This window comes from Meleagris gallopavo, chromosome 3, assembly GCF_000146605.3.
Source record: "Meleagris gallopavo isolate NT-WF06-2002-E0010 breed Aviagen turkey brand Nicholas breeding stock chromosome 3, Turkey_5.1, whole genome shotgun sequence".
Lineage (NCBI taxonomy): Eukaryota > Metazoa > Chordata > Aves > Galliformes > Phasianidae > Meleagris > Meleagris gallopavo.
In genome coordinates, this window is record NC_015013.2 from 82301487 (window position 1) to 82327117 (window position 25631).

General features: G+C 44.5%; 1 protein-coding gene across 1 annotated transcript; it reads right to left on the minus strand.

Annotated features, from left to right (window-relative positions):
- Positions 1-1089: 1089 nt before the first annotated feature.
- On the minus strand, positions 1090-25625 carry FBXO32 (F-box protein 32). The gene is made up of 9 exons (XM_010709284.3): positions 25454-25625; positions 21853-21965; positions 20112-20161; positions 19324-19416; positions 12558-12651; positions 11509-11693; positions 7923-8105; positions 6691-6834; positions 1090-6019 (listed from the first exon to the last, which is right to left on the minus strand). Exons 1-9 carry the CDS (start codon positions 25567-25569, stop codon positions 5930-5932), a joined length of 1068 nt encoding a protein of 355 aa, XP_010707586.1. The 5' UTR covers positions 25570-25625; the 3' UTR covers positions 1090-5929.
- Positions 25626-25631: the final 6 nt, after the last annotated feature.

The window sequence follows — 25631 nt, forward strand, 5'->3', positions numbered from 1 at the left end:
GACCAATCATCAACCTGAATCCACAATCCTGCCACAGAACTATGCCCCTCGGTGCCACATCCACTCATTTCAAATACCTCTAGGGATGGAGACTCCACCACCACTCTGGACAGCCCATTGCAATGCAATCCCAGACCCTGTGAGCTCCTAGGAGAGGGGAGGTGTTACAGTACTGCGTAAATAGGAAAAGACAGTACAGTACTGTGGAAATAGGAAAAGACAGTACAGTACTGTGGAAATAGGAAAAGACACGACTCAACCTGTGTCACCTGAAGGGATCGCTGACCCACCCAATGCATTCCTAGGGACCAAGTAACCTCCTTAAACGACTTAGTCCCTAAAAAGTAAGTACAACTGATTAGTTGTACTCGTGTTCTAACCAGGGCTGCACACCTCTAACTGTACTCCAGAGACAGCATAACCATGAAGATAAGCACAACCACTCAAACACTTTAAATGACAGCAAAAGCACCTGCATTCTGTGCTTGTTTCCATAGCTGGTTTCCATGGAACAAGTCATCCTGCTCTTCCAAGATAACCTCTCCTGTTTCAGCCTGAGATGCATTTGCCTTTAAAAAAATATGCTTTTAGTATTATTTTCCCCAATTTATTGACAACTCCTTCATGGGCTCCTCACTTGCTTTCCCTCTGGACAAGAACCTGGGTCTGAGTATTGCAGTCCTGAGTAACCAGATGTCGTAACTGGGAAAAAAATAAAAATAAATCAAAGTCACTTGGATAACATGGCTAGAAAAACACTTCCATAAGCCAGAAAGTGAAGCTATTGGATCAGTGCAATCACTAGAGATTATTTCGGAGCAAGCCACTCCTATGTTTTGGTAAGGGTGCAAATTCCAGAGCACTCACTTCAGGTATGTACTGAGTTTGGGATGTAACGGTTTGACTGGAAGAGAGTGCTCCATTCACTTCATTTTCCTTTGAGTTGCAATGAAGTAACAACTCTACCCTGGACATTCCCATGTACCTTCTACCATGATAACCTGAGTTCTGGATGTTCCTGCTTGGAGTCATGAGAAGCTCAAGGCTGATAAGGTCAACAGCTTGGAAGCAGTAAGACAACCAACTCTGTGGATCACAATTGTTTGAACATTTATTGCAATTCAGTGTCAAAAAATGTTTTACAAAAAATACATTACTGTTTGCACAGAACAGCTGTAAAAATCAGAGTTGAACATGCAAGGGAAGAGGAAAAAAGTGTGCAAATTTATACGGAAGGATTTTAACCACACAATAATATTAAACAAAAATCTTACTATACAAGGGATGTCTTTCACTTCATATTATCTCTACTTAGAACTTTAAGGAAAAACAAAACAGAACACACTCTTCCATATATAAGTAGGCATTTATAATTACCGTAGATTAATTCCTAGACGAGCACATTTGCCATTCAAATTAAAACTCTTCCTTAGTAGCAGACTGTCAATACTCTGCACCACTCATGACAGCTAAAGACATGCAATTTCCACCCTCACTTGCCCTCCCAGGAAGAGAAAAGGCAGTGCTTGGCCAACAGAGGGGAATCTCTCTGGTGTTCCTAGAGTAGACACTGCCTATGTCAAAGATGAGATGGATTTGTTCCCCCTAGAGCCAGATCCCGCAAAGCCCATGTGGTACCAGTGAAGTCACTGGAGGAAGACGGGATAAAGATCAGGCACTGATAAAGAAATTCACACTGGATGTGCGAATGGCTGGTTGCGTCTGCAGAGCCTCTAACTAGCATCATTACAAGCAGCATGAGCAGAACAACAGTCTGCAGCCTTGTAACTGACATTCTTCACCAACTCCATCAGCCATGAGCTCCACTGGATCTGCATTTTGCTAACAGGCCAGCTCAGCAGAGTGACATTTTGTAATTCAAAGCTATTTCTTCTTGGCAAGGTGCTGCTCTGTGGGGAAGCTGCAAGGGTTTGTAAGAAGAACCCCAGAAGAAAACTCTCGTTCATTGTACCAAACAGCAGATAAACGTGAAACTGCATGTCTGATTTATTAGCTACTTCACAGAATGTGAATTGTTCCTGCTCTAAATCAAATTTTAGCTGCTAAGGGCCAAGGAATTTTCTGGTCAGGAAAAGCTGGTGTAGTACTTGTGTATGTTCTACAAGGAGAGAGCTTTGCAAGAGTAACTGAAGTCAAACAAACGGGAACACAAACAGTTAAAAACTTGGGGCAAAGAAAAAGGATAGAAAAAGATGCTTCCATATACAGAAAGTGGCAGGGTGCAATTAAATGTTTACATACAAAGCAGTGTCTTTAGAGCAATACAAGTTTTCCTAATCACTTTACAAAGCAAAAGGATCTAGAAACTTTCACAATTAAAAAAAAAAACCCAAACAATATGAGGAGTTGCACACATTTTAGGATCAAACTTGACCATGCCATAGTTAATATAAATGGCTTAAGGTATGTACAGCTGAAATGGTGCCTCTTGAAAAGAAAATCTGAATGCCTGCCCCTTCAGGAAGCCAGAACACAAAGATCTCCCCTGCATAGATCTGTTTTTCCTCTCCATGGTGCCATGGCTCTACACCATTACATTGCTTAACAACATCTGAAGATAAGGCATTTTTTTCTGCATATGTTGGGAGCAGAAAAACCCCGAAGAGAGAAAAAAACCTCTTTTCACAGTATAAGAACCAATGCATTTCTAATGGGAACGCATCAACCAACTTGAAGCTGGAGACACTGTTTGAAAAGAACATTCGATTTCCAAAATACAAGTAAAAGCCTGTTTCCTATTCACAATAGCTTTGCCAGAATCGTCCTAAAATAAATAGGTCCTTTTTGTGTGAGAGCAGCCTTACACCATCCTGCCTGGAGACCCAAGCTATCCCAGCTGGTTTTCCTGCCCTGCCATCCTAAGGCAAACAGATGCCTTTGCACTGCCAAAATACTGATCATTTTGTTTAAGCAGTTAGACTAAAGTATTGAATTCCCCACAATACTTCCCCGTACCAGCCACACGATAAACAATGAGTCTCCCAAGGAGATCACGTTCTGATTTGACAGCTGCTGGTGACTGAGGCCATAACTGAATGAGGCACATTCTGCTTCTTATTGTTCAATCAGATTTCTTCTGCAGCACAGTGATTGATTGATTTTTGCTGCTTGGAACACCAACAGCAATATCCCAGGACTTGGGATGAGCAATGTACAAGTTGTATCAGGACTGATCTTCATCACTTTAACATCTACACAGTGCTAAGAAAAAACACTAACTGAAATTAAATTTCACCAATAGGAGCCTCAATTGCACATTAAGTTGTTCACTGGGCAGAGGACACAGCATAAACTCTTTACTCAAGACCAGTGAAAGGCTGATAGAGGCAACAGTGAGAACAAAAATGTTCCTGGACCACAGCTAAAGGCTGGGATTTTCCATCTTGTTGGGCAGGTAAGATTTAAACCTGAGCTTAAAATCCACCCAGTGTGACAATCTCAGTGGGTAAGCATCATCTGATGAGTATGGCCTCAGACTGTACAGAAACCCCCAGCATCTCATGCCAACTCCGTCACAAGAGGCTGGCTTGCAATGGATGGCAGGGGGGGATCCACAAATCAAACCAAACCACCCCCAGTCCAGAGCAGGAGGATCATACATGTCCTCTTAGAAACAGTAACAGCAAGTGTCTCCAAAGGCAGTGGCAATACGTCATTCACTTGCAAGTTCCTGTCCTTAATGTCCTCTTTCACCAAGCCAGATTTCATCCTCATCAACCCACTGACATCAATATGGGAATGAAAACAGAAACTGGCCTCCCTCACTCATGAGCATCCCCCCAAAACAAACATAAGTTCATTTTCCCAAGGTAACAGCTTTTAAATCACTTTCAGTTGACATGAACATGATCACCAGGCTTATTTTCACCACCAACTGATGGAGAGAGCTTCAAAACAAATATAGTTCCCTATCCCATATTTTCTCCTCATCTCTGATGATGCCAAGCTCTAAGCCACAGCTATGAGCAGCACTGGCTCACAGAGCTCTCTAGAAGAGCAAAAGCTTGGGTTTGCTGCGGGAAGGCAAAACAGCTGTTTTGTGGCAGCATTTTCCTGGCTTCCTCCTTCCCAGGTTTCCTCCCCTCTTCCCCACTGCTCTGCCCAGAGGCACCTTTTCTTCTCTTTGAGTCTCTTCCAGGGTATGCAAAATCATTTAGTTTGCAAAAATGCAAATACTGACAATTTTTTAAAATATAAACAGCTGCAGAAAAGTGTTGAAAGTCAGTTATAAAAATATATAAAAAAAAAGGAACAGAATATTTAACAATAATTAACTCAAGTAGTTCTTCCTGAATTGTCCTGAGTACTCCTCTTCCTCACAATTCTTTGTACACGGACACGCAGAACCAATAAAATTTACCCTTCTGAGGTATCCTGCTTACATCACACAACAGAGAAAGTGCTATACAGGAAATCTTCTGGCAAATGGCAAAACTTTCCAATGCAGGTTTTCAAGTTGTTACATACGAGCTGGAATCTTCTAGCTCCACCACAGTGAAAAGTGGAGATCATGTTTGGAGTTTATTGACTTACTCAGTAGGACTGAGAATTTAGCTCTAGACTAGTGTTAAAAGATCCCATAAACAGGTCAGCACTGGAAGATGAAGGGACTAGACTAGGTCTTCTCCATTTTCCTCAGCACACAGAAGTAACCAAAGATGTTAAATGTCATGCTGGAAATCCCTTGCTTACCTCAGCCTTGACTGCAGTTTTTAGCAAAATGCCGACCAATTTCTGCTTTCTCATCACCCTGAACTCCAATAGTATGAAATGAAGCAGGATGCTGCCAAGTCTTTCAATGAATAAGAAACCTCATCGTTTCACAAGATTCAGTGGCCCTATTCTCTTTACAAACAACCAGCTCTAAGATGATTTAATTCACTTGACAGCAGTCAGAATATAGAGCAGCATATATGTTGGAAAACTAGGAGGACACGGGCTTGAACCAGATTCTAACCACATTTGGGATTTCATCCAATGCAATTAACCCAGTAGAGTTGATATGAATTTACCTTGCAAGATTAAACTCAATCCTTTGTTTCTCTATAATGGAACTTCCTCCCTTTTGGATAATCTTCATCCTTGTGGCTTCTCTTCCCTTTTACTTAATCTTCCATAAAACCAACAAATTAAAAGAGGACGGAGTAAAGTCTTAGGTATTTATATAGTGCCTATCATCTAGGCATTCAAGCACTGAGTAGAGCAAGAAAACTAACATAAAGAGGTAAGCATTAACGTAAGAAAAGATGCTTACTGTCACAAACATTTCCCTTTAAATCATTGTACAAAATACAAAAGTTCACATTGTACACTGGATTTTTGTTTGAAAGGTACTCAATTTGTTAGAGGTAGAAAGTGGTACGGTGCGATTCTTTTGTAAGTAGGCTAGAGTTCTATGTTAAGTCTTTCAGAATGTCTCCTTTTTTTAAAAAGAAAGTATTACTAAACTTGTCACAGGGATATTTTTCATAAATACTTTTAAAACGTCATTTATAAATATGCATGCTAAATAAAACCAGATGGAGAAGCAGTCCAACAGTCCTAGCCTCATATTGCTTTCTCTCAATTATTAGAAATGAATCAAAAGACTTCTCAGTGGTTGTGGGGCAAATTCATTATTAACTTTTAAAAACACAAATGAAGGTTTTGCCCTGTATCTTGTACTCTGATCATAAAAAAAAGGGACTCTGTACAACAACTGCATTTATACATCAGTCCTATGGAAGTCTGTATTCCTTAAGTGCTGAGCGTCAGTGAGCAATTTCACCTTTCATCTCCAAAAACCTTTTGTTCCTTGACTCAGGAGCTTCACACAAACATGAGTATTTACACTATTTACAAACAGAGTGTCCAAGCTCAGTGGCATAAAGTGTCCTGTAAGAATCAATTAAGCTGTGGTGACTCAAGTTCAGAATCTGAACAGGTTGATAAAGTCTTGAGGTGAAAGAGAGGTGGAGCAGGTCTCTGGGTTGTTGGCTGTGCAAGGGTGATCAGTACCCTGGGAAAGGAGAAAACAACTCCATTTAGAGAGATTGCAGAAGGGGCTTCAGAACATCAGCCAGCTTAATGCTGCCACTCTGCCAGATGCCTTGCTTGCAAACAGAGCAGAGCCCAAAATAATATTTCTACTCTTGCCAAACCAGACAGCTCAGAACTGTGCTTCAGATTTTAGGGGCTACTGTCAAGTCAAGGGAAATAAAACCAGCAAAGATCCACCCCACTCTTTCAATCTATTCTCTGAAGGATCAGAAGCCAGTGATCTAGAGATATGCTATGGACATCAACGTAGTGGGAAACAAAACTGTGCTGTGGTCTGTCTGGTAGCCACCAGCTCTCATTCTAGCTAATCCCTCTGCCAAGACCTTCACCTCCATGGAATGAGTGGCAGGAGTTATGGGCAGTACCAGCATGATTTACTGCAGGCAGCCCTACACTACATCCATCTTCCTCCCTTTGGGCCTCGATGGCCACAATTTGTTCAATGTAGAGAAAATGGGAAAGTCTGAAGCATAGCAAAAGGGTCTTAATAGCTGAGGGAGAACCAAGATATTTCCTGTGCCTGCACACTAGCTTGTGCAGGCAAAGGAATTGCGACTCCTTTAGGCTGCTGCAATCAGATTGCCCCGTGGCCCCTGTCCCAACCAAGGCGGTCCCACCAACACTTCATACCTTCCAAGAGAGGATGTGGCAGTGCCTGCACAGCTGCAGTGTGTCACCATACTGCTCCTTCCGTGGGTAACACCTTATGAGCTTGAAGTACATCTTTTTCCAATCCAGCTGTCCCTTGTCAGATAGGATTAGCCGTTTGCGAATCTGGAAAAAAAGAGGTGGTAATTGCAGCAGATAAAAAAAACACATTGTTTTCTCCATTCATGGTGTTCTCTTCTCCCTTGCATAAATTAAGCACCATCCTTGCTGATCCCATAACAGTTTCTGTGTAACACCAGGGAAACTCCTGCTCTGAATGCCCAGCTGTAACAGGCTTCCTGAGAGCAATGGCCTCACATAATACCATCAGCAGGGTATAGATTCATTTCATGAATACTACCATAGGAAGCCTGGGAGTTATTTCATATTACTTTAGCCACTGTTTCTGGCTGGCAGGAGTGCAAGCGTAACTGCATTTAACAGTTTCAGACAATCAAGTCGGTGATTTGTCCTATTAGTTTGAGAGAGTTCTAACTTTCTTTTTGGGTTCATTATTGCAGAGATGGAATTTGAATGTACTTTTAAACGAGAAAGAAATGACTTCCCCAGAATAATTTTCAAAGTCAGACCCAACCTCAGCAAATAAAGCAAGTCAACAGAGAAGTCTGGCACACAGTCCCTGACGTGCAGAGGCCTGGTATAAATGCCCCACACATCCACCCATAAACAGATCAGTGTGAGGGTTTTTTCCATTAGTTTTAATTTTAGAAGACCAAGAGATTACCAAAAGGCTGGTTTCCACATACTGTCCTGTCACTCACAAAACAGCTCAGAGGGGATTTCTTGCTCTAAAGGGCAGGAGAGTACAACTCATTGCTCACACACCACATCCACTGAGATTTCTCCAAGAGGGTGTCAGTCCCTGGGACATGGCAGTTAACGCCACAGTTTGGCTGCACGTTTTCACTGCACACGTGGGATGGACACAGCCATGACTTGCAGTTGTTACCACCTGGATTAGGGATGAAGAAGTTCACCCTATGACTAATTCCTCAGGCTCCTATTTCAAGGAATCATTGCTGTGGCATGCAAAACCCTCTACATAAATCATCTTTATGACCATTCTCATGCCAGCCTGTATTATCGGCTTGCAGCACAGCCCTCAGATCCAACATCTGAGCATCCCATCAACGTGCATTCACTCACTAACGGGTTACAACAGGCAACCGAAAGCAATCTGCATCTCCTCATACCTGTCTGTCTGTGAAGTGGTACTGGCAGAGTTTCTTCCACAGCAGCCGGTCTTCGCTGAGCACTTGCAGGTCGGGAGCCACTTGACCAAGGCTAACCAGGTCCCTCCCATCACTCAGTCGCTGCATGATGTTCAATTGTAAACACAATGGCAGGTCTGTGAAGGTAGTTCCTTTAAAGGCAGGCTGGAAAATATAAAATAAAATTGAGTTCAGACAAGACTAAAACCCAAGTAATTCTACCTTGTAGTAATGTTACTACTTCAAATATTGCTCTTTATGAGGGGAAAAAACTGTTTTGAATAAAGAGACATTTCACCTTCTGCCCCAGAAAAGGATGTGAGATACCTTCAAGGAAGAGTACATTTATACATATCACAATAGTAGGAAGAAGCAGAGTTACAGTCTATGCCTCTTCCTCTCTCATCCCTCTCACACCCACTCTGCCCCCAGAGATGCCACCACCAGCTTCCACTAGAGCAAGACACTGGAGGACACTGGCCACATCACGGTGTCAGGCATGACTATCCACATCTCTGCAAGACAAGAGATGTTGGCATTCATTCTCAGCTTCAGCCTTCTGTCACCCACACTGCTGGGAACCTCATGCACTTCCAGCATGTGTTCTAGCTCATGCCGTCACAAGATCCCACTGTAACCACGGCAATGGCTGATGAGTACCCACAGCAGGATTTTTCTTGCATGGACTCCCAAGTCACTGCTGGCAGGGCTCATCTTTCCTCTGTGAACATCTGCAGAACCTGCCTCTTTTCCAGCAGCCACAGTCCTGCAGGCTGCTCAGCCACACCAAAGCACATCCCAAGGAGTCAAAAGCCACCTTCACTTCCAGTCACTTTTGCCTGGTCTGCACAAGGTCTGGGACTATTTTACAAGTCTGCATAGCAGCACAGCTCCAGAACAAACTGGTAACAAAGGATCAGCAGGTCCTGAACTCTGGAGCAAACCAAGGCACCCATGGGAGCAAAGCCTCTGCAAAGACCACAACGTGGGCTCTAAGCTGCTCCGAAATCAACCCAGCCTTAATAAGGCAAACATCAGCTTTGCAGATTGAGCCTCAAAGAAACAATGTTAAAGAGATGTGCCAAGTTTATCATTTACCCTGCACAGAGATGCTGCTATTTTTAAGCTGCAGTCGCATCACCCGCCTTGCAATTGGCACGGCCATTAACTGTTTCAAAAGAGAAGCACGAGGCCAGTCAGCAGCAGGGGAACGCTGCGTGAGGCTGCTGTGAATCACATGGTCTCATCTCCAGCCATCTAAAGGCATGTGAGATTTCCTGGGCACAAAGAGTACAACTGCACATAACAGTTCCCACCTTCCCCTTGGTGCTCAGCCAGTGCTGCTTTCTGCTCCTCCCCCAGCCCAGGGGACCTGCAAGAACCAACGACTGAAGCAAAACATTTCTGTCCAGTTCTTCTAGATAAGCTGAACTGTCTTGGTCATCTCCAGAGGGTATCTGTTCCAAAACCAACATAACTTTGACAGTGCCATGGTGAATTATTTCACTGATCGACACGAACAGTTGTTCCTCTGTTCACATCCCCAGCAGCCTCACGCTCTCTACCCTACAGAGATTCTCACCCCAGCTCTTCTTCTATTCCTCTCAGTAGCTGTCCCCTTGAGAGAAAAGGACACCTCCCCACTGCTACATGCTGAGGGTTAAACTGTGAGCACACTGCCTGGTTATGTGCAGACACTTGGTGCTCTTGGAAATGAAAGAGGAGGCAGACAGCCAAGCTTCAGCACTCCTGAAGCCGATGAGTCTCCTATTTGCTATGCAGCAGGACCAGTGTCCCTGCCTGGTAATGCACACTGAGGTCATCCTTAGGAGTAGAAGGAATGTGCTGCAGCCTTGGATCACCTCTCACTGATCTCCCCTGCCACACTGTCTGTTGTATGCTCCTGCAGAGAGCCCACACAAGTTCCACTTGGGCCAAACTACACTCAGAGGCTCTTGGTTTAACAACAGAAACAAGAGCAACAAAAACAAACAACCCAACTGAGGAACACATCTTATTTCTGAGGAAGCCAGTGGAACTAAAGCAACTCCATACAGGTTTTCTGAGTCAGAGCCAGAGACTCATCTGCTGCTACTTTTCCCTCAGTACTCCTTTCCAGGACTTTTCAAACATTACTTTCTTTGGAGAAAGAACAGAGATTAGATCAGAGCAGATCGTTATGTTGTCACTTTCTGGACAGGTCTTTTTTTTTAAACTACCACAAGCAACCAACTGCAACAGAACTGGGCTTGCTCTTCCTTCCTCCCCACTCAGCTGGTTTCATTCTAGCTTGACCTGAAGTCATCTTCCAGTGGTGTGTATTGTTTGGCTTTGGGAGCTCTATCTATTTTACTCTCTAAATCTATTTTACTTACTTATCAGAGAACTGTCTGCAAACCTACACCAAATGTACATAAAAGGCAGCTCCATTCACCAGCAGTATTTTGATGCAGTTTTACTAAGATAGGCCAAGCTCTGAAATGCTTATGTGGGTTTTGAGAGTCAGTGAAGTAGAGGAAAAACCACGCTGTACTCCCAAGTAGAGCAGCAGGAGGTAGGTCCTGACACACAGTGCATCAAGGAAGCAGACGCCACGGAGGAACTGAACGCAGCAGTGCCCAGGCACAGAGCAGCTCCCCATAGCAAGGCACCAAGAGGGATGGACATGTCCCAGAGCAGAGCTGGGGCAGACCACCATCACACAAGGCAGTGCTACTTTTGCAGCTCTTCAAACTCCCCGGATCCTCCCAGAGTTCATCTTCTCCCATGTCCTGCTGCCTGTATCATTCTTTAACTGAAGGACTGGAAATTACTTCCTGGTGTTCCCAGGGAATACAGTCACATAGAACGATAAAAGCAGGACCTTTGCTCAATCCTTTAAGAGCATCTAGTCAACCCATCAGGGAAACATATTTTTTAAATTCCCTCAGGGCATGCTTTGGTCTGCCCAATGAGGAAATTCACAACACAGTTCTCTGGAGAAGACTTTACAATGGGCACACCGATGCAGAGGTCAGCACAGGAGGAAGCGTTTAGCATTTCTGTGGAATCAGCACCCATTCAAGGTGAAGTGGAACAAGTTCAGATTTGTTTTACACACAAACCCAGGTTAGAATCTTATCAATTAATTTCCCCCATCTGCACAGACGCTGTTGGAAAACCAGATGTTGTGAAAGCAGGATTCGTCTGGCTGGAACAGTCAGCTCCAGACTACTGGAAGAATCACTGATGTTTTTCAGCCAGGAAGCATGAAGTTATGCAGCTATTTGGAAATTTGCATTTATTTGAGATTAATTTATTTTGGATTAAACAAACCAAAAAGCCTCAACTATCTGATAAATAAATTTTCAAGGCAATTTCTCAGATTGAGAAAGACTGAATTGACTTTTCATACTGAGGCCTCATCTCTCAAGACTCTCAAGAGGGCAAGACCGTTTTCTGCCCAGCTCAGCTAAAATAGAACCTCATGGCCAAAAAGTACCGTGGGATGCAGCCACCAAATGAGAGCTAGTACATGAGCTTTCATGAAGAAGCTGCATTATTTTTAGCACTTAGGATTCATGCTTACCCTGGTGATTTGAATGTTGTTCAGTTGCTGCTGCCAATGGAGAATAGTCTCCATCCTGTGCACCCACATGTTGATGTTTCCTACAAGGACAGACTTGCCGACCCGTTGAACCAAAGTGCAGAGGGACGTATAGAGGGTCTGCAGCAATTCCCGTATTAGCCTGATGTTCTGCTGGTCTTCAAGGACTTTTGAAGAAAAAGAATGGTTATAAATGGAAAGTGGCCAAATCTCTTCCTGAATCTACATGTTTCTAAGGAAAAGTAAGCTGCCATATTCACACAAGAGAGCCAGCCTATGATTCGCTTTCAGAGAAAAATGCTTAAACATTAGCTAAGCTCAGCAGGTTAGCAGATGGTAAGATTTTCCTAGGATAAGCAGATGAATTATCTGCCTTTTCTACAGCACTTCCCATTTCAGGCTGTGGAAATCAATCAGCTTTCTCCTCTAACATGTGTGATGTTATCTGTATGCTTGCTTCTTCTCCACTTACCCCAGCTGAGGGGCAGGGAGACAGCTCAGATATTCTGTTAGTGTGTGTACACACAGAGTGCTCTCCATTCCCTGGGCTCACTCAGAGCTGAAGCACTAGGAAGGGAAGCAGCCCACTTAACTGCAGTCCAGTCCTAAAGAAGTCCCAGGGGCTGAGACAGCCCATAAGCTTTACTTTCCCCCAGACGAGCGGAAGCATTTTCTACAGCAAATTGGAAACATGGAGCAAAAGAGACTGAAGACGTGCCAGGCTGGGGGGTAGGAACAGCTCTCTCTTCTGCTGTCAGAAATAGGGCTCAGTAGGTAGCAGAAGAGATGGCAGTAGGAGAAGAAGGAATTGCCTCCCAGGTATCTATTAAAATATGGACATTTATTCCCACTCCCCCCACTCTGCAGAACCCTTCACTGAGAGAAAATGGAATTACAGACTACAGAAAGCAGAAATGGTGTCCCCCACTTCCCCCACTCTGCACTGCCTATTCTTGAGGATGTGGTTCATGCTGAGTACATCAAATTAAATCAAACTCCTCCTCCTCCCCCTCAGTGTTTCCATTTCTTACCTTTCTGCACCACTTTTTCCAAAATGTTCATGTAGTTTTTCTGGGCAATGCCACTCAGTGACGTCAGCTGAGACTTTGCTATCAGCTCCAACAGCTGTGGATAAAAATAGAAATTGCAAGCCTTAGAGAGCAGAGATACCTTTCTAATCTTAACTCCTGGTCACATGACACAGCAAAACAGTCCAGACATTTGTTTGCTGCATGAAAAAAAGTAGATGGAACAACAGAGCAAACACATGGGGGAAAGAAAACAAGATAAATAACTAAATCCACATCAGAAAGGAGGGAGTGGGGGCAAAAAAAAAAAAAAAAGAAAGGTCTTTAACAATCTTCAGGAGAAAAACTTGATTTCATGGTTCAGAGATGCAGAGAAACCACAGCAGCTCAGACTGACAGCATCTATTCACACCAAGGAACAATGAATGGTAGACGTCACCGACCTTCAGTGGGGCATAAACAAGCAGTGTCATAAGGGAGCATGACTGAATGCCAGTTTGGATGGGGATATTATTGATGGGGCATTAATAAGAATCAGACTCCTCGATTTACGTCAAACTCCTTGGCTGCATGGCTTTTGTCAGAGTGCTGTCACCACAATGGAAAGGTTAAGAACTGTACTAAAAGTTCAACCACCCCTCCCCAAACAAACCCCTATTCCCTCAAGATTTCCTCCTCTCCATGCAGCTTTTGCAGCTGCAACAATATCAAGTCATTCACCTCTCACTGTTTGTCCTGTTTACTCATTAGCCTCCTCTAATGAGAAAACTCACTTTTACTTTCGATTGCCATTTGCTTCCCATCACAGAGTGCCTGCCTTGTACACAGGCAGGATGCTGGATTTGGATTGCAGTTACTAAAGGAGCCATCTCCCACAAGGTAAATTGCCCTCTCCTCCCTGGGCTCTGCTGGCACAAGAGCAGCCTGCAATCATATTCTGCAGAACATGTGGTCTGTGATCTCCCAAGCTTTCCTCCCCCCCAGCATTATATAAATACACAGACTGTCCACACAGCATTCCATTTGTTTTGGATGTACACGGCCTTCTGTTTCAATTTAGAAGGGAAAGGAAAAACCTTTTATGCTACAAATCAATCAACACGTTACCGCATGACTAGCTTATTAATTCTTTATTATCTGGAGCTGCGGTGTCCTATTGCTGGCACCACAGTACAGAGAAGGTGCAACTACTTGTGTCAAGTAACCAAGATGTTTTATGATAAGACTTGATAAGTCAGGAGCTGAACTGTTTGCCCTGTTATAAGAATGACAGGAATGCACCCATAAAGTTACCCACAGCTTGCCACAGAGCAGCACGCTCAGGGAGAGCAATTATTTCAGCCATTCACCCATTCTGCTCCTCTCAGGCACACGACTGCCAGTTTGGAGAAGCAAGCTGCCTGAAGCAGCCAATCTATTCTTCCATTTAATTTCCAGGCCAACGCCATCATCAGGTGGCTTTGAGTTTACATTCTATTAATATCTCGCACCTCACATGACTGAAAGAAACAAAACGGAAAAAGACCTGCACAAACTTGAGAAGGGCAGGCTGCCTGCTCTCCTGGCTCATTTTGGAGAAGCGAGGTGTAGGAGCGTTGGGTAGTGTTTAGAGCACGCAGCAAGAAGAGCCTCTGACACTCCTCAGCAAAACTGAGACCTCAAAGACCTGATACTCTTAAATTAAAACATGCCAGGCTGCAAGATGCTGGCAAAATCTTAGAAATCTTTCCCTAATTTTTTCATGTACCAAAGGAAGTAGAAAAAAACAGCGTTCTCAAATGAGCCTGCAATACTCTGCTTACAGTAACCCAGTAAGCCTTCAGGCCTTTGATTCTAATGATCAACTTGCCAGACTCCGTCTGTACATTAGCCACACATGCACCCAGATCAGCTCTGCTGTGCACAAACAACTGCTGCCTCCAGATTGCACTGTTCGGGAACTGGCACACAGACAGCTTCCTCCAGGCTGGGCGTTAGCGATGTGCCCGTTGCTGAGCACACTGAAATATCCCCAGCGATAAGTATCACGTAATGCAATACTGTAAGAGCTCAAAGCCAGGGCCATTCTTTAGGAGGAACAAAGATAAAAATCTCAGTTCCCTGAAGAACACTAAATTGGCACAAAATTAAGCTAGCCAAACAAATACAAATTTGCCTTGTCTGCTTTTATCAAGGTTCAATTTCTGTTCAGTGAACCAGTTACAATGTCACGTGTCACCTCCCTCCCCCTGCAGCAATAAACACAGGATGAAATTCCATATGAAAACTATGTTGTGAATGCTTCTAGGACTACTCCACTCCCCCAGGACCACTGGCTGAAGCAACTGATCGGCCTTCCAAACCAAAAGACATTTTTATTCCTGTCCTCATATAATACATGTAAAGTAGGTAAGTGATACGGTTGAATGAGGCTCGGAACCATCCATGTCCCAGACTCCAGTGCAATGAGGATCTTGTAGGGCTGGCATAAACCCAACCGAGCACAGTCTCATTTTATATACTGACAAATTTGAGTCTACAGCATGATACAAATCAACAGTGTCACTTGCATAACGCAGACTAAAAGCAGACTGATGAATTCAGCTTAATGCTGAGTAGGGTAAAAAAAACTGGAAAGCTGCTAGCATGTGTTGTGATGCATGGAGCATTAAGCCCAGTCCACGCTCAGCTGAGACAGACAGATGGTAGGAGAGAGTGCAAAGGGAAAGGTTAAATGCAATTTTTAAAAGCCTGCTTTTCTAAAGCCAAGTAATTGCATTCCAGCTGACTTCCACTGGGGCTGGGAATCCGTAGCACCTCCTGAAAACAGGGCCCTAGATCCCAGTTCACTCTTTCAGATTTTCAAAAGTTGAAAAACAGTGACCTGGTAGCTTCTGTAGAAATCCTTCCTGCTCCTGGCCTGTTGTGATTGCTCTCAGGGATCTGCAACAGCCAAGAAGAGGCAAGAGATGCAGTGGGTTATTCCAGAACCTGCCAAACTGGCAGGAAGCAGCAGCTTCTACAGCTGAGTGAAAACCTGCTCACTTCCCCACATGAACAGGATGAGGTTTCTGCACAAACACCACTGGCAGCAGCATTTCCACTGGAGCCAGAAGGGCATCTACAGGCCTGCACTGCACTGAGGAGGGTAGAATCTCACCTCAAAAAGTACAATGCTTTGTAACAGTTAAATCACATGCCTCAAGTTCCTCAAGCGTAAGTCCACATGAGTGCCCCAAACTGCCCAAGCTAAGAAGGAATGCATCCCACAGTGACCCCCCAACAGCTGAGAGCTGGGGAGCTGGCTCCTCATGTTGGAACTGCGTGAAGAAACTTACTGCAATGAAAGTTTCCCCCTCACTCTTGCAGCCCTTCACTTTTTGTGGCTGAAATGTCATATTAGCTGTGAGCTGAAAGGTAGAGCAACAGCAGGGTGAGTTATAATGATCTACAGTGCAGGTGCTGACAGATCTCCATGAGGCAACATTGAGCTGATATTCTTTCAGCGCAGCATAAATCCAGAACTCCTGGAGCTAAGCACTATAAAAACTGAAGAAATAAATTTTAGAGACTACTTTAGCAGGCTGCATGCTGTCTAGATCATGTTATGCCAGAAAAGCTTTGCCCATGCAGTTTACCCTGGCCTAAGTTTTTATGATCAGAAACAGCACCTTCCCTTGAGACATCACAACACCCATCATATGACAGATCTTTCTGAAGGAAGCAGCCTGCAAAACCTCACTGTCATCTGAACAAAGTGCTCCCAAAGGAGAACCAACAGCTTCTGGGCTGCTGGCACTTTTCTCTCTGCTTGTATTGCATATACTCACAGGAGCACTTTCAGTCTTTGTTAATTTTTTAAGAGCAGAGAAACCAAGTCTTTTTCAAGACAAAGAACGTTGTGGGTCCTCTGGATCAAAGAACCTTCCTTACTGGCTCTAAAAAGGGAATATTTTCCTTGTAATGCGTAGGTAGATGTTATACAGTTCAAGCTGTCAGCAAGGACCAGGTCATGGCAGCAATACCTGTACTTAGCACTTCCAGCACTGTATCAGCACTGTCAAGATGAGAATGACATTGGAAGAAATGTCTTCTTCAGTTACTCAGTGGCCACAGCTGATAGTACACGATTATGAAAAAATATTTGCTGTGCATTTTGATGCCCACACTTCCACCTGACCTGGAGGTACCCATATTGTAACAGATCATTTGACTGTTAAGAACTCTAAAAACTTAGTGTGGGAACATCTTGAGCAACAGACATTTTTGTATAACAACAAAAATCAGCACCAAAACACAACAGCACTTAATTTGGAGATATTTGTAGTCAAGTGCTTTGAAAAAGGCAAGGGCAAGTTGATGCTCAGGCCTGAAAGGTCATTTTGTTATCAGCAGTAATGCAGCTTATCTACAGAGAAAGTTTGGAGGAGCCAGCAGATCTCAGGTCTGTAGCTATTTCTTTTCCCTCCTTCTCTGTGGATATCCTCACACTCTTCCCAAGCCTCCATCTCAACTTTCCCGCTTGGAAAGCATTTACTTGATGAAGTAAATACCGTGACAATGATCAGACACCCTGAGCAACGGGGTGGAGCTAAAGAGAACAAGGAGAGGGAGGGAAGGGAAAAAAGTCTGGTCTGTCTGCCAATATTCAAGGCATTTTCCATGTGACAGATTGCTCATCTGTGTACTCTCAGAGGCCTGCAATTTGCAAAGGACCATAAATGAGACCCACATCTAGGCAGAGCTTTTCATAAATAGATTGGGCACAAAAGGCATTTTATAAGCTACTGTCCACCACAGACTTGGCCAATACAATTCCTTCACTTGAGAAGTCAGTTTTACATTTGATCAATGGTACCAGCTTTAGGTTTTTTTTGTTGTTGTTTGTTTTGTTTTTTAAAATCAGCCAAACTACAAGTCAACCTCAATTAGAAAGCTACATACTCCTCAGAAGAGGTGTACCCTTAAAACTACTTAGCTTTAAAAGCTCAGAGAGGTAACTTGTAGAAACAAGGATAAATACTGACTTCCATATAGAACACTACTAGATTGGACACAAGCAGGTCTGGTATGCTTTTATGAAGGCATCCTCAAAGCAAAATAAAGGAGGTCAGCCTGAGTGTCCCATCAGACTGCAACTTCAATGAAATTTGAGTTTAAAACATTTAATGGGCCTGCTTCCCAATGGTTCCAAGCTTGTGCAAAATAACTGTCATATTGGGCTACACAGTAGAAGCCCAACCCAAAGCTAGACTTGGAAATATCCAAAGCTGAAAAGGATTCATAAGGATCACTGACTCCAATTCCTTAGTAGTGATCTCTGTGGAGTTTTTCATAGTCATGAGGTAGAAAATCTGCCAAAATGATCCTTGGAGTACCAAATACTTGCTAAAGAAGGAACAATAAAACTTGTGGGTTATGGCCTTGGCACAAATTGTTTCTTCCAAAATAACTGCCCTGAAGTTGACATGGTGGCGTATTTATCCAATAGCAGAAAACAGTGGGCATCTGTTCTGGCAGGCACCTTCTCTGTGCAAGCAGTAAAACAAGCTGTCCCAGGATAGCAGAACTAAGAAAGCCTGAATTTCCATGAACTTGTCTCCTGCTTTGCCTCTTCTATGATCCCCACCACCACCTCTGTGACACTTTGCCCGAGCAATCACCCTTGTCCTGCACCGTGGGTGAGTAATCACTTCCCAATGCCTATACTCCTCCCAGGGTGACCGGGCTTTTCAAGGGCTCCCAGTCACCTCAACAGGTGAACCTGTTTCCTTACTGACTTCTTCTGACACTTGACTCAAAAGGAAAGCAATACCACTGATGCTTGCTTCATAACCTAAAACCTAGACAGCTGGTGTCTCACCAGTGATTAATGGCTGATGAAATGTGAAAAGGAGCTGTTTATAAACAGCCTCAAGCTAATAACAGCTTTTTTTTTTTTAAGCTTATTGAATTCCAAGCCTTGACAAGCATTCAGAAATTTGAGATCAATTTGCAGATCACATGTGCATAAACAGTCTGCAGACCCTGGGATAGCAGATACCCCAGAACATCACCACTCCTTGGTCACCCGAGGGAAATGAGAAGCCCTGATCCATTACACAAAGCCAGCACATAGGGAACCTAGGGCCAATGACTCCTACCGACTGAAAGCATAGGGGCAAATGAAATGCTTCACCCACTGAAACTGCTGCCAGTCACACAAGATTAAGGGCATCCACGATCCTTGGCAGTTCAGATCAAGGACTTGAAGAGGTTCATCCCATTTTCTCGTTCCCAAAACACTCAGCTCCCTAAAGTCTCTCCCTTATCACTTCACAGGAGGCAAACCCTCCAGCACTGATGCTTGCAGCTATTTTAGCCCCTTGCGTAAAAAGATGCCCCCACTTCTTCATGGCTCATGCAGAGCCCATGCTCCTTCTGGAGTTATAGGAACATTTAGAAGCAGAACTTAAAACTCAGAAATTAGAAGCAATAGTTTTTCTGGCTGTCCAACATGATTTCCACACAGCTGAAATTATGTATTAACTGAAATTCTCAACTGTTCATCACAACCTAACTAAAATATAGTAGGAGTGCTAGGATAAGGACAGCCCATCAACACTATCATCACTATCTTTCTCCATCTTAAAAGATCTTACAATAGGTTTTGGGGTTTATCCACACAATGTCTTCCATCAATCACTTCGCACAGCAAAGCCCAACATCCCCTACTTGCCCACCACCAAACTGGTACTCAGTTCAGAAGCCCCACCACCAACACGGAGATAAGCCCTGGCCTTGCACTCACCCTTACAACATAGTTGAATCGCCGGGAGTCCAGGATAGCACTGGAGAAGTCAAGTCTGTTGAAGGCTTCTCCCAAGGTGCAGTAACCATGGCGCTAAGGAAAAAAACAGTCTGGGTCATGTTTTGACAGACAAGAATCCAGACAGCACCAGGAAGACGTGACCCAGAGCAACTTGATTTAGCAAGATCATGGGTACAAACCATGGGACTTGCTCACAAGCAGAGGAGGCAGGCCCATCTCCCGTGGAGCTGCACTTACTGACGTCAAGAGTGGGCATGGTTCAACATAGGTTGTGGCATTTTCCCAAAACTGACTCAAGCTCTATTTGTGACCTTAGATAGCTCAGTTCCCTTTCTCCAGAATTTACAAGGGAGAATAATTCTGACATTCCTAGGGCTCAACATATAGCACAAGTTTACAGAGGGTGGTTGCATACAGCCACTTCCCTCCATGAGCCCAAAGCAAGCCATTGTGATGAATTCCAATCATTTTCCATATTAGGACTGAACTGGGTGAAAGCCAAGAACAGTATTATGGCTGGGTCTGCAAATGGCTTTTCTTTCAAAGGGAAGCAAACAAGTCATATTTTAAACACCCGTACAGAATCTTGCACAGCAAGCCCTGGCTCCTTGATTGGGGTTTAAAATCATTACTGAAATTCCAACCACAAGCCAGATCTTTCACTTATCTCTTAATAGTTTCTGCTGATTTATATCAGCTCACTATCTTCCACTGTGTGGAAAAAACAGTATGAAAAGGGAACAAATATGAACTACAGAGGCACTCACCTCTTTTGTGCTCCCCTTGTGAACATAGATCCATTTTTCTTGATGAAAATCTGTTTAGACAAAGATATTTTGCTCAGTTAATCTTCCACTCTACAGCAGGCTGGATCTCTGTTCTGCTGACAACACTTGCTGCCCTTTTATCACAAATCAAGTTATTTTGTATTTATACCACTGAACTTGAAACCAAAATGAGCAACTTGCTGAAATGCTGTTTCCAAAGCCCTTCATTTGAAACAACATCCCTGATCCTTAAAAAGGGGTTATGTTTCAGTGACACAGCTGAAGACTGTAAATGTTTAATCTGCCAGTCACAGATATACCATAGCACCTCCTCTTCTTCAGTACCAAACAGTAATCATGGCTGACAGCCAGGTTTTGTTATTGATTTTATTAACTATTTATTACCTTGGATACAGGCTTGGGATTGAATGTCAAATTTGAAGTTGAGCAAAAATGTCATGAGACACCAGGCATGTGGGAGAGAGCTTTTAGCAGTGAGGTCAGACTCAGAGGAACATACTCTGCTTGTGGCTAACTTGCTAAAAGAGAAAAACCTCTTTGGGTCCAAAATTTTTCGACTTCTAATTGTCCCTTCCTTCCTTCAAAAGTAGGAATTGCCCCCAAAATAACTTCCCTATATCCACCACAAGCTGCTACTTGTTTGCAGAGAAATCTTTACTGTAACAGCAGTTGCACCACTCAGTCCTTTCCCCACCCCATTCTTAAATAGGCTCTTAGCCCTTTTTTTTAAACCACACACTAGCAATTCATCAGCTGCATAAGTCAGAAATCCTCTCCACCCTGCAAAACTTTCCCTTAAAGGGTTCCAGAAGAACAATGTCTCATTTCCCACCTAAGGGCACAGGGATGCAAGTTTGTAGTACTAAGATTCCAGGTACAAAGCCAGCCTCAGCAACAGGCATGCAGATCATGCAGATCAGGCCCTTCTTAAATGAGTAGGTCACAACAGAATTCAGCCAATGGTTACATTTGTTTTTTCACAGAAAACTGAATGCACAGAGGGGCCAGATTTTGGCATGTTTCTGAAATCCTGGGGGATGCATAGTGAGCTAATACTAGTGTGGGAATGGTAACTCATTTCCTCTGTGTATGTTTACATTTGCAGCCTTTGCTAACTCTAGTACCTATCTTGCAATCAGACGAATGCAGACCTTGCTGTCCCCACAGCATCCCCACATCCTCCCCAAGGGTGACATCTGAGACCTCTACTGCTCACTGCATGCGCAGAAAGATTTCAAGCCTCTCATTGTTTTGAGCAAGCTGAAGTCTTATTTCATTTTTTTCATGCACTCCATGCAAAGAGATATGATCAAAGCACACATTCAGCCTTATAGCCTCCAGTAACATAGATTAGTACTCAACATGCATATGGAAAGGAGAATAAATTTAGTCTGTTGTGCACAAGGAAGTCTGCAGGGGGAAAAAAGCTGGAACTGGTTCATTTGAACGTACCATAGGAAAAAATTACCCTCCTTCTGACAAATACAAGTGACAAAAACTTGAACACAACAAGCGTAACTCCTCAGAGCAGGGATTACTAACAGAAGCATAAATCTTCACATTAAACTGAATCCAAGTTCTCTTCTTAGGTCAAACATGGGCGCAAAGCCCTTTAAGATAGTTTGGAAGACTTATGCACTGCACAGAAAAAATGGATCTGAAGCATTTTCCATTCTCTTCCTGAAAAAAATTTTATTAAAAAAATGCCCAGACATCTTACACTGAATCTTGGCTTTATTATTCAGTAGGTCTTTTTTCCTCTTCTTGGCAGCAACATCATAGTTGAGGCTGTTGAAGAGATTCTCTTTGTTGTGATCTTCCTTCTTACAAAAGCTGTGAATGACACAAAGCAAGGATTCTGTTTATTTCTGCAGTGTGCTAAATGTTAGCTTTCCTTTAAGGCAAGAATACACAGGTTTTCATAATGCTACTGCTTTGTATACTGTTTTACACATAGCTTTTTGCATCCAACAGCGTTATTCTTGACAATCTTCAGTGCCCCATCTAGTATTGGAGAAAATAAATGTAACAGACAGGAGTAGGGAGTGCACAGTAGTGTTGGGATGCTGTTGGGCAGTATTCTTTTCCACCCTTTAACCTGTTTTATGCTAAATACACTTTTCTACTGTAGGTGGTGGATCCCTACAAGACAGACAAGCACATTTATTCATCTGAGGACACACATACACATGAAATATTTACAAAGTCTCATTTTATTTTCAAGCTTACAGAACAGTTCAGCTGAAACCCAGACTTGACTGGTGGTTTCCCACATAGCAGTGTCTGTACAAATGAACAGCTAGGATCTCGCACCCAAGACTGTCCATCTTTGGTATTTGCTGAAGATCTGCTTTAACTATATGATTAGCGAAGTGAGCTATAACCCCTTATTTTCTTCGGGCAATGAAAGACCAGAGACTGTCTGCATCGAGGTCACCGCATTCTGCAGACCTGCGAATCAGTAGATCCAAGCAGCAGTGTGAAACTGAGAAGCCCTTAGGCAGCTGCAGTACTGAGCCAGAACTGAAACAGAGCTGCCAACACTGCTCTAGCAGCATGCAAAGGATGGTAGATGGCTGCCTGCAGGCCTAAATCCCAAAGAAAAGGGTCCATGAGGCAGCACCAGTCTGAGACTTCCCTGGAGATCTGGGGCATGCTGCAGCCTGTGCTTCTGTGCTACTCACAGCATGGTGTGAGCTTCCTGTGCAACAGCTGCAGGGACCTAGTGCAGCCAGGCTGCTTCCTCTGCAGATGTCATTTACACTTTCAGCTCTGAAATTGTTGTGATTACCCCAGACTCCTCACACCTGATAGCTACTCAGGACAGGCTCCTGCAAAGCAACAAAACCTGAAGGCCAACTCTCCTTGCTTCCCTTCACTGCTTGGTCTGATGGCTAGCCCAAGCCCACAGCCACACCACCAGCACACACAGCAGACAAGTGACCAAGGCTAATTTTTGGTTCCCAGAGTCAGAACAATCTATATGTGAGAACAGAAGACCTGACTGCTCATTTCCCCAACCTATGCTGCTTCACTTTTGGGGACCAAAAGCAGACAACACAACAGACAAGGAAGCTTTTTTTGAGATGTTCAAGTTCCTATTTTACCTAAGTTGCACAAAATAAACAGTGGGCCAGATGGACATGCCCAATGCAGCTGTAGAACTCTGCAGCCTAAGAGCACAAGAGGTGCTTTAAATTCTGCATGTCAACAGCACACCCTTGACTGCTGACTTTCTACTGAATGACTCTGTAATCTGAAACCTTCATAACAGCAGTGGATGAATTCTAGCACAGGAGACAAATTATTCCCTTGCTTAGGTATTGCCAGATTTTCAAATGCTTTTCTAAGGCATCTTGACATGCTGAACAGTTGGAGACTGGGACTTGACATTGCCAGGCCTGGTATGTCACCTCTGCACTTCTTGATGCAAAAAAAAAAAAAAAGTATGAACCCACACCAAACCTCAATGTTCCCAACTCAATAGCCACTGGCAGCCAGGCATTCTTCTAGAATTTATAAAATAGATGTTTTTAATACTAAGCTTGATTTGGAGTCTATATAGAGGGGAGAAAGAGATAAAGAACCACCACATAACCTCCTTGCACAACAGGATGTCATCTGTCTCACAGCAATCCCTGTTTGCTCCAAGCCACGCCATCATGCACATTCCTCTTCCACCTCCCAGCCCTGTGCCAACAAACACAGACCTCACCAGGCTCTGCTGGCAGCAAGATGGAACTCTGCATGAGGAGTTTGGTTTTGACAGGAGCAGTGTGGCCAGATTGCTCCACATCCATACTGCAAAGACTTCCTGCTGCAGCTTTACAGCACTTCACAGTCTCTGGGTTTTTGGTTGTTTTGCAGTCAGATTAATTGTGATTCTCATGAACTGGGGAAGATTTATGGCTTCACACACGTCACACTTCTCCAGCTCGAGAACCAGGAAGCCTAAGGATATGTCTGCTTCTGGAGAAGGAGAGAGGGATATCTCCAGAGCTTCTCAGCAAAGGTGGCAGCAAGTCAGGAGATTTTCAGGGACACTCCTTAAAGGTACATTCCCGAGACCACAAGACAGTGATTGTTTTGATATTTTCTTCACTACAGCAGCATCAGGAATAAAAGGCTGCCGCTGCCCAGCCTATTTCTAAATTACAGCATGCCACAGAACAGCCACCCCCATCCTCAGAGCAGCATTACAGAGAGCTTCACAGCTCTATTTCTGTAGGAGGCTGGGTGATGGCACAGCACAGCTCGGCAGGTATAGCAGGAAACTGAGCCACCACACTCTCCTACACAACAGACCCTACTAATCCCCTCGCCCCCAGCATCAGCGCAGGCCAAACTGTGCTTTATGGATTTATTTACCACAATATAGACGCTGGCTGATGACTCATAGGTGATTTACTGCACAGCATCATGTGATGAGCTCAAAAGCTTCGTGCTTCCAGCAGGGTTTTAAGATGTGTACATAAGGGGGAGGAAGTGCTGGAAGCTCCAGGTGGGACTCAGATGAGCTTCCTCCCCAGGCTCAGCCCAGCTCTATGGGATTAAATTTGGCCTCAGGTGATCAGCCTTAACCCTGACCACTGGAATCAGGGAAGGATCTGGGACTGCAACACCCTGATCTAACCTTCCTAGGTTAGGAGCAGCGCTGCCCACCACCCATTGGGAGAAGATATACCAAAAGAGGCAGGCAGCCCCTCCAGCAATGTGTTTCACCATCCCATCTCTAAGACAGGTCACTGCAGGCTGCGAGGGGGCCCGAGAATTTCTTTGGGGGGTAGGAGGGGTGCGGGCAGGGGGCTTGTCAAACGAAGGAGAATTTCCATATCACAAAGCTGGGTGCACACTGCTTTATTTTATAGCCCGCACACCACGAGGCACCGTTCCGAGTTCTGCGTGGGGGTCAGCGAGCTCGTTTCAGCCCGACCGCGTTCAGAACGACCACAGCCCGGCAGTGAGACACAACCCCTCCCGGGCCTCCTGTCCCTGATCCCAGACGGCTGCCTGCACCTGGGTCAGAGCGCAGGGAGACTAAGAGGACATTTTTTCTTTCCTTAAACATGACGGTTTAAGGACTCGCTCCCATATATCTCCCGCTTTTCTGTCGCTGACACCGCTCCCCACTAACCCCCCCCATCCCAGAACCGCCGTCCATCTTACCACCGTGCCCCCGCCCGTCCCCCCAAGGGCCGTAATGGCAGCGCGGCACCTCGCACTACGGCGCCCCCTTGCGGCGCACAGCGCTCCACGACCCGAGACACGGAGGAACCGCACCGGGACCGGGCCTCGCACCGGCACCGCGCCGCCGCCGCTACCTGCTGAGGTCGCCGACGAAACCGCCGCTCTTCTCATCGAGGAAGCGCGTCCAACCGTCGGCCGTCTTCACCCAGCTCTGCCCAGGGGAGCGCCAGTCCTGCCCGAGGAACGGCATGGCAGCAGCGGGCTGGGAGCGGTACTAAAACGACAGAGCGGATCGGTGCGATGCGCGCCTCG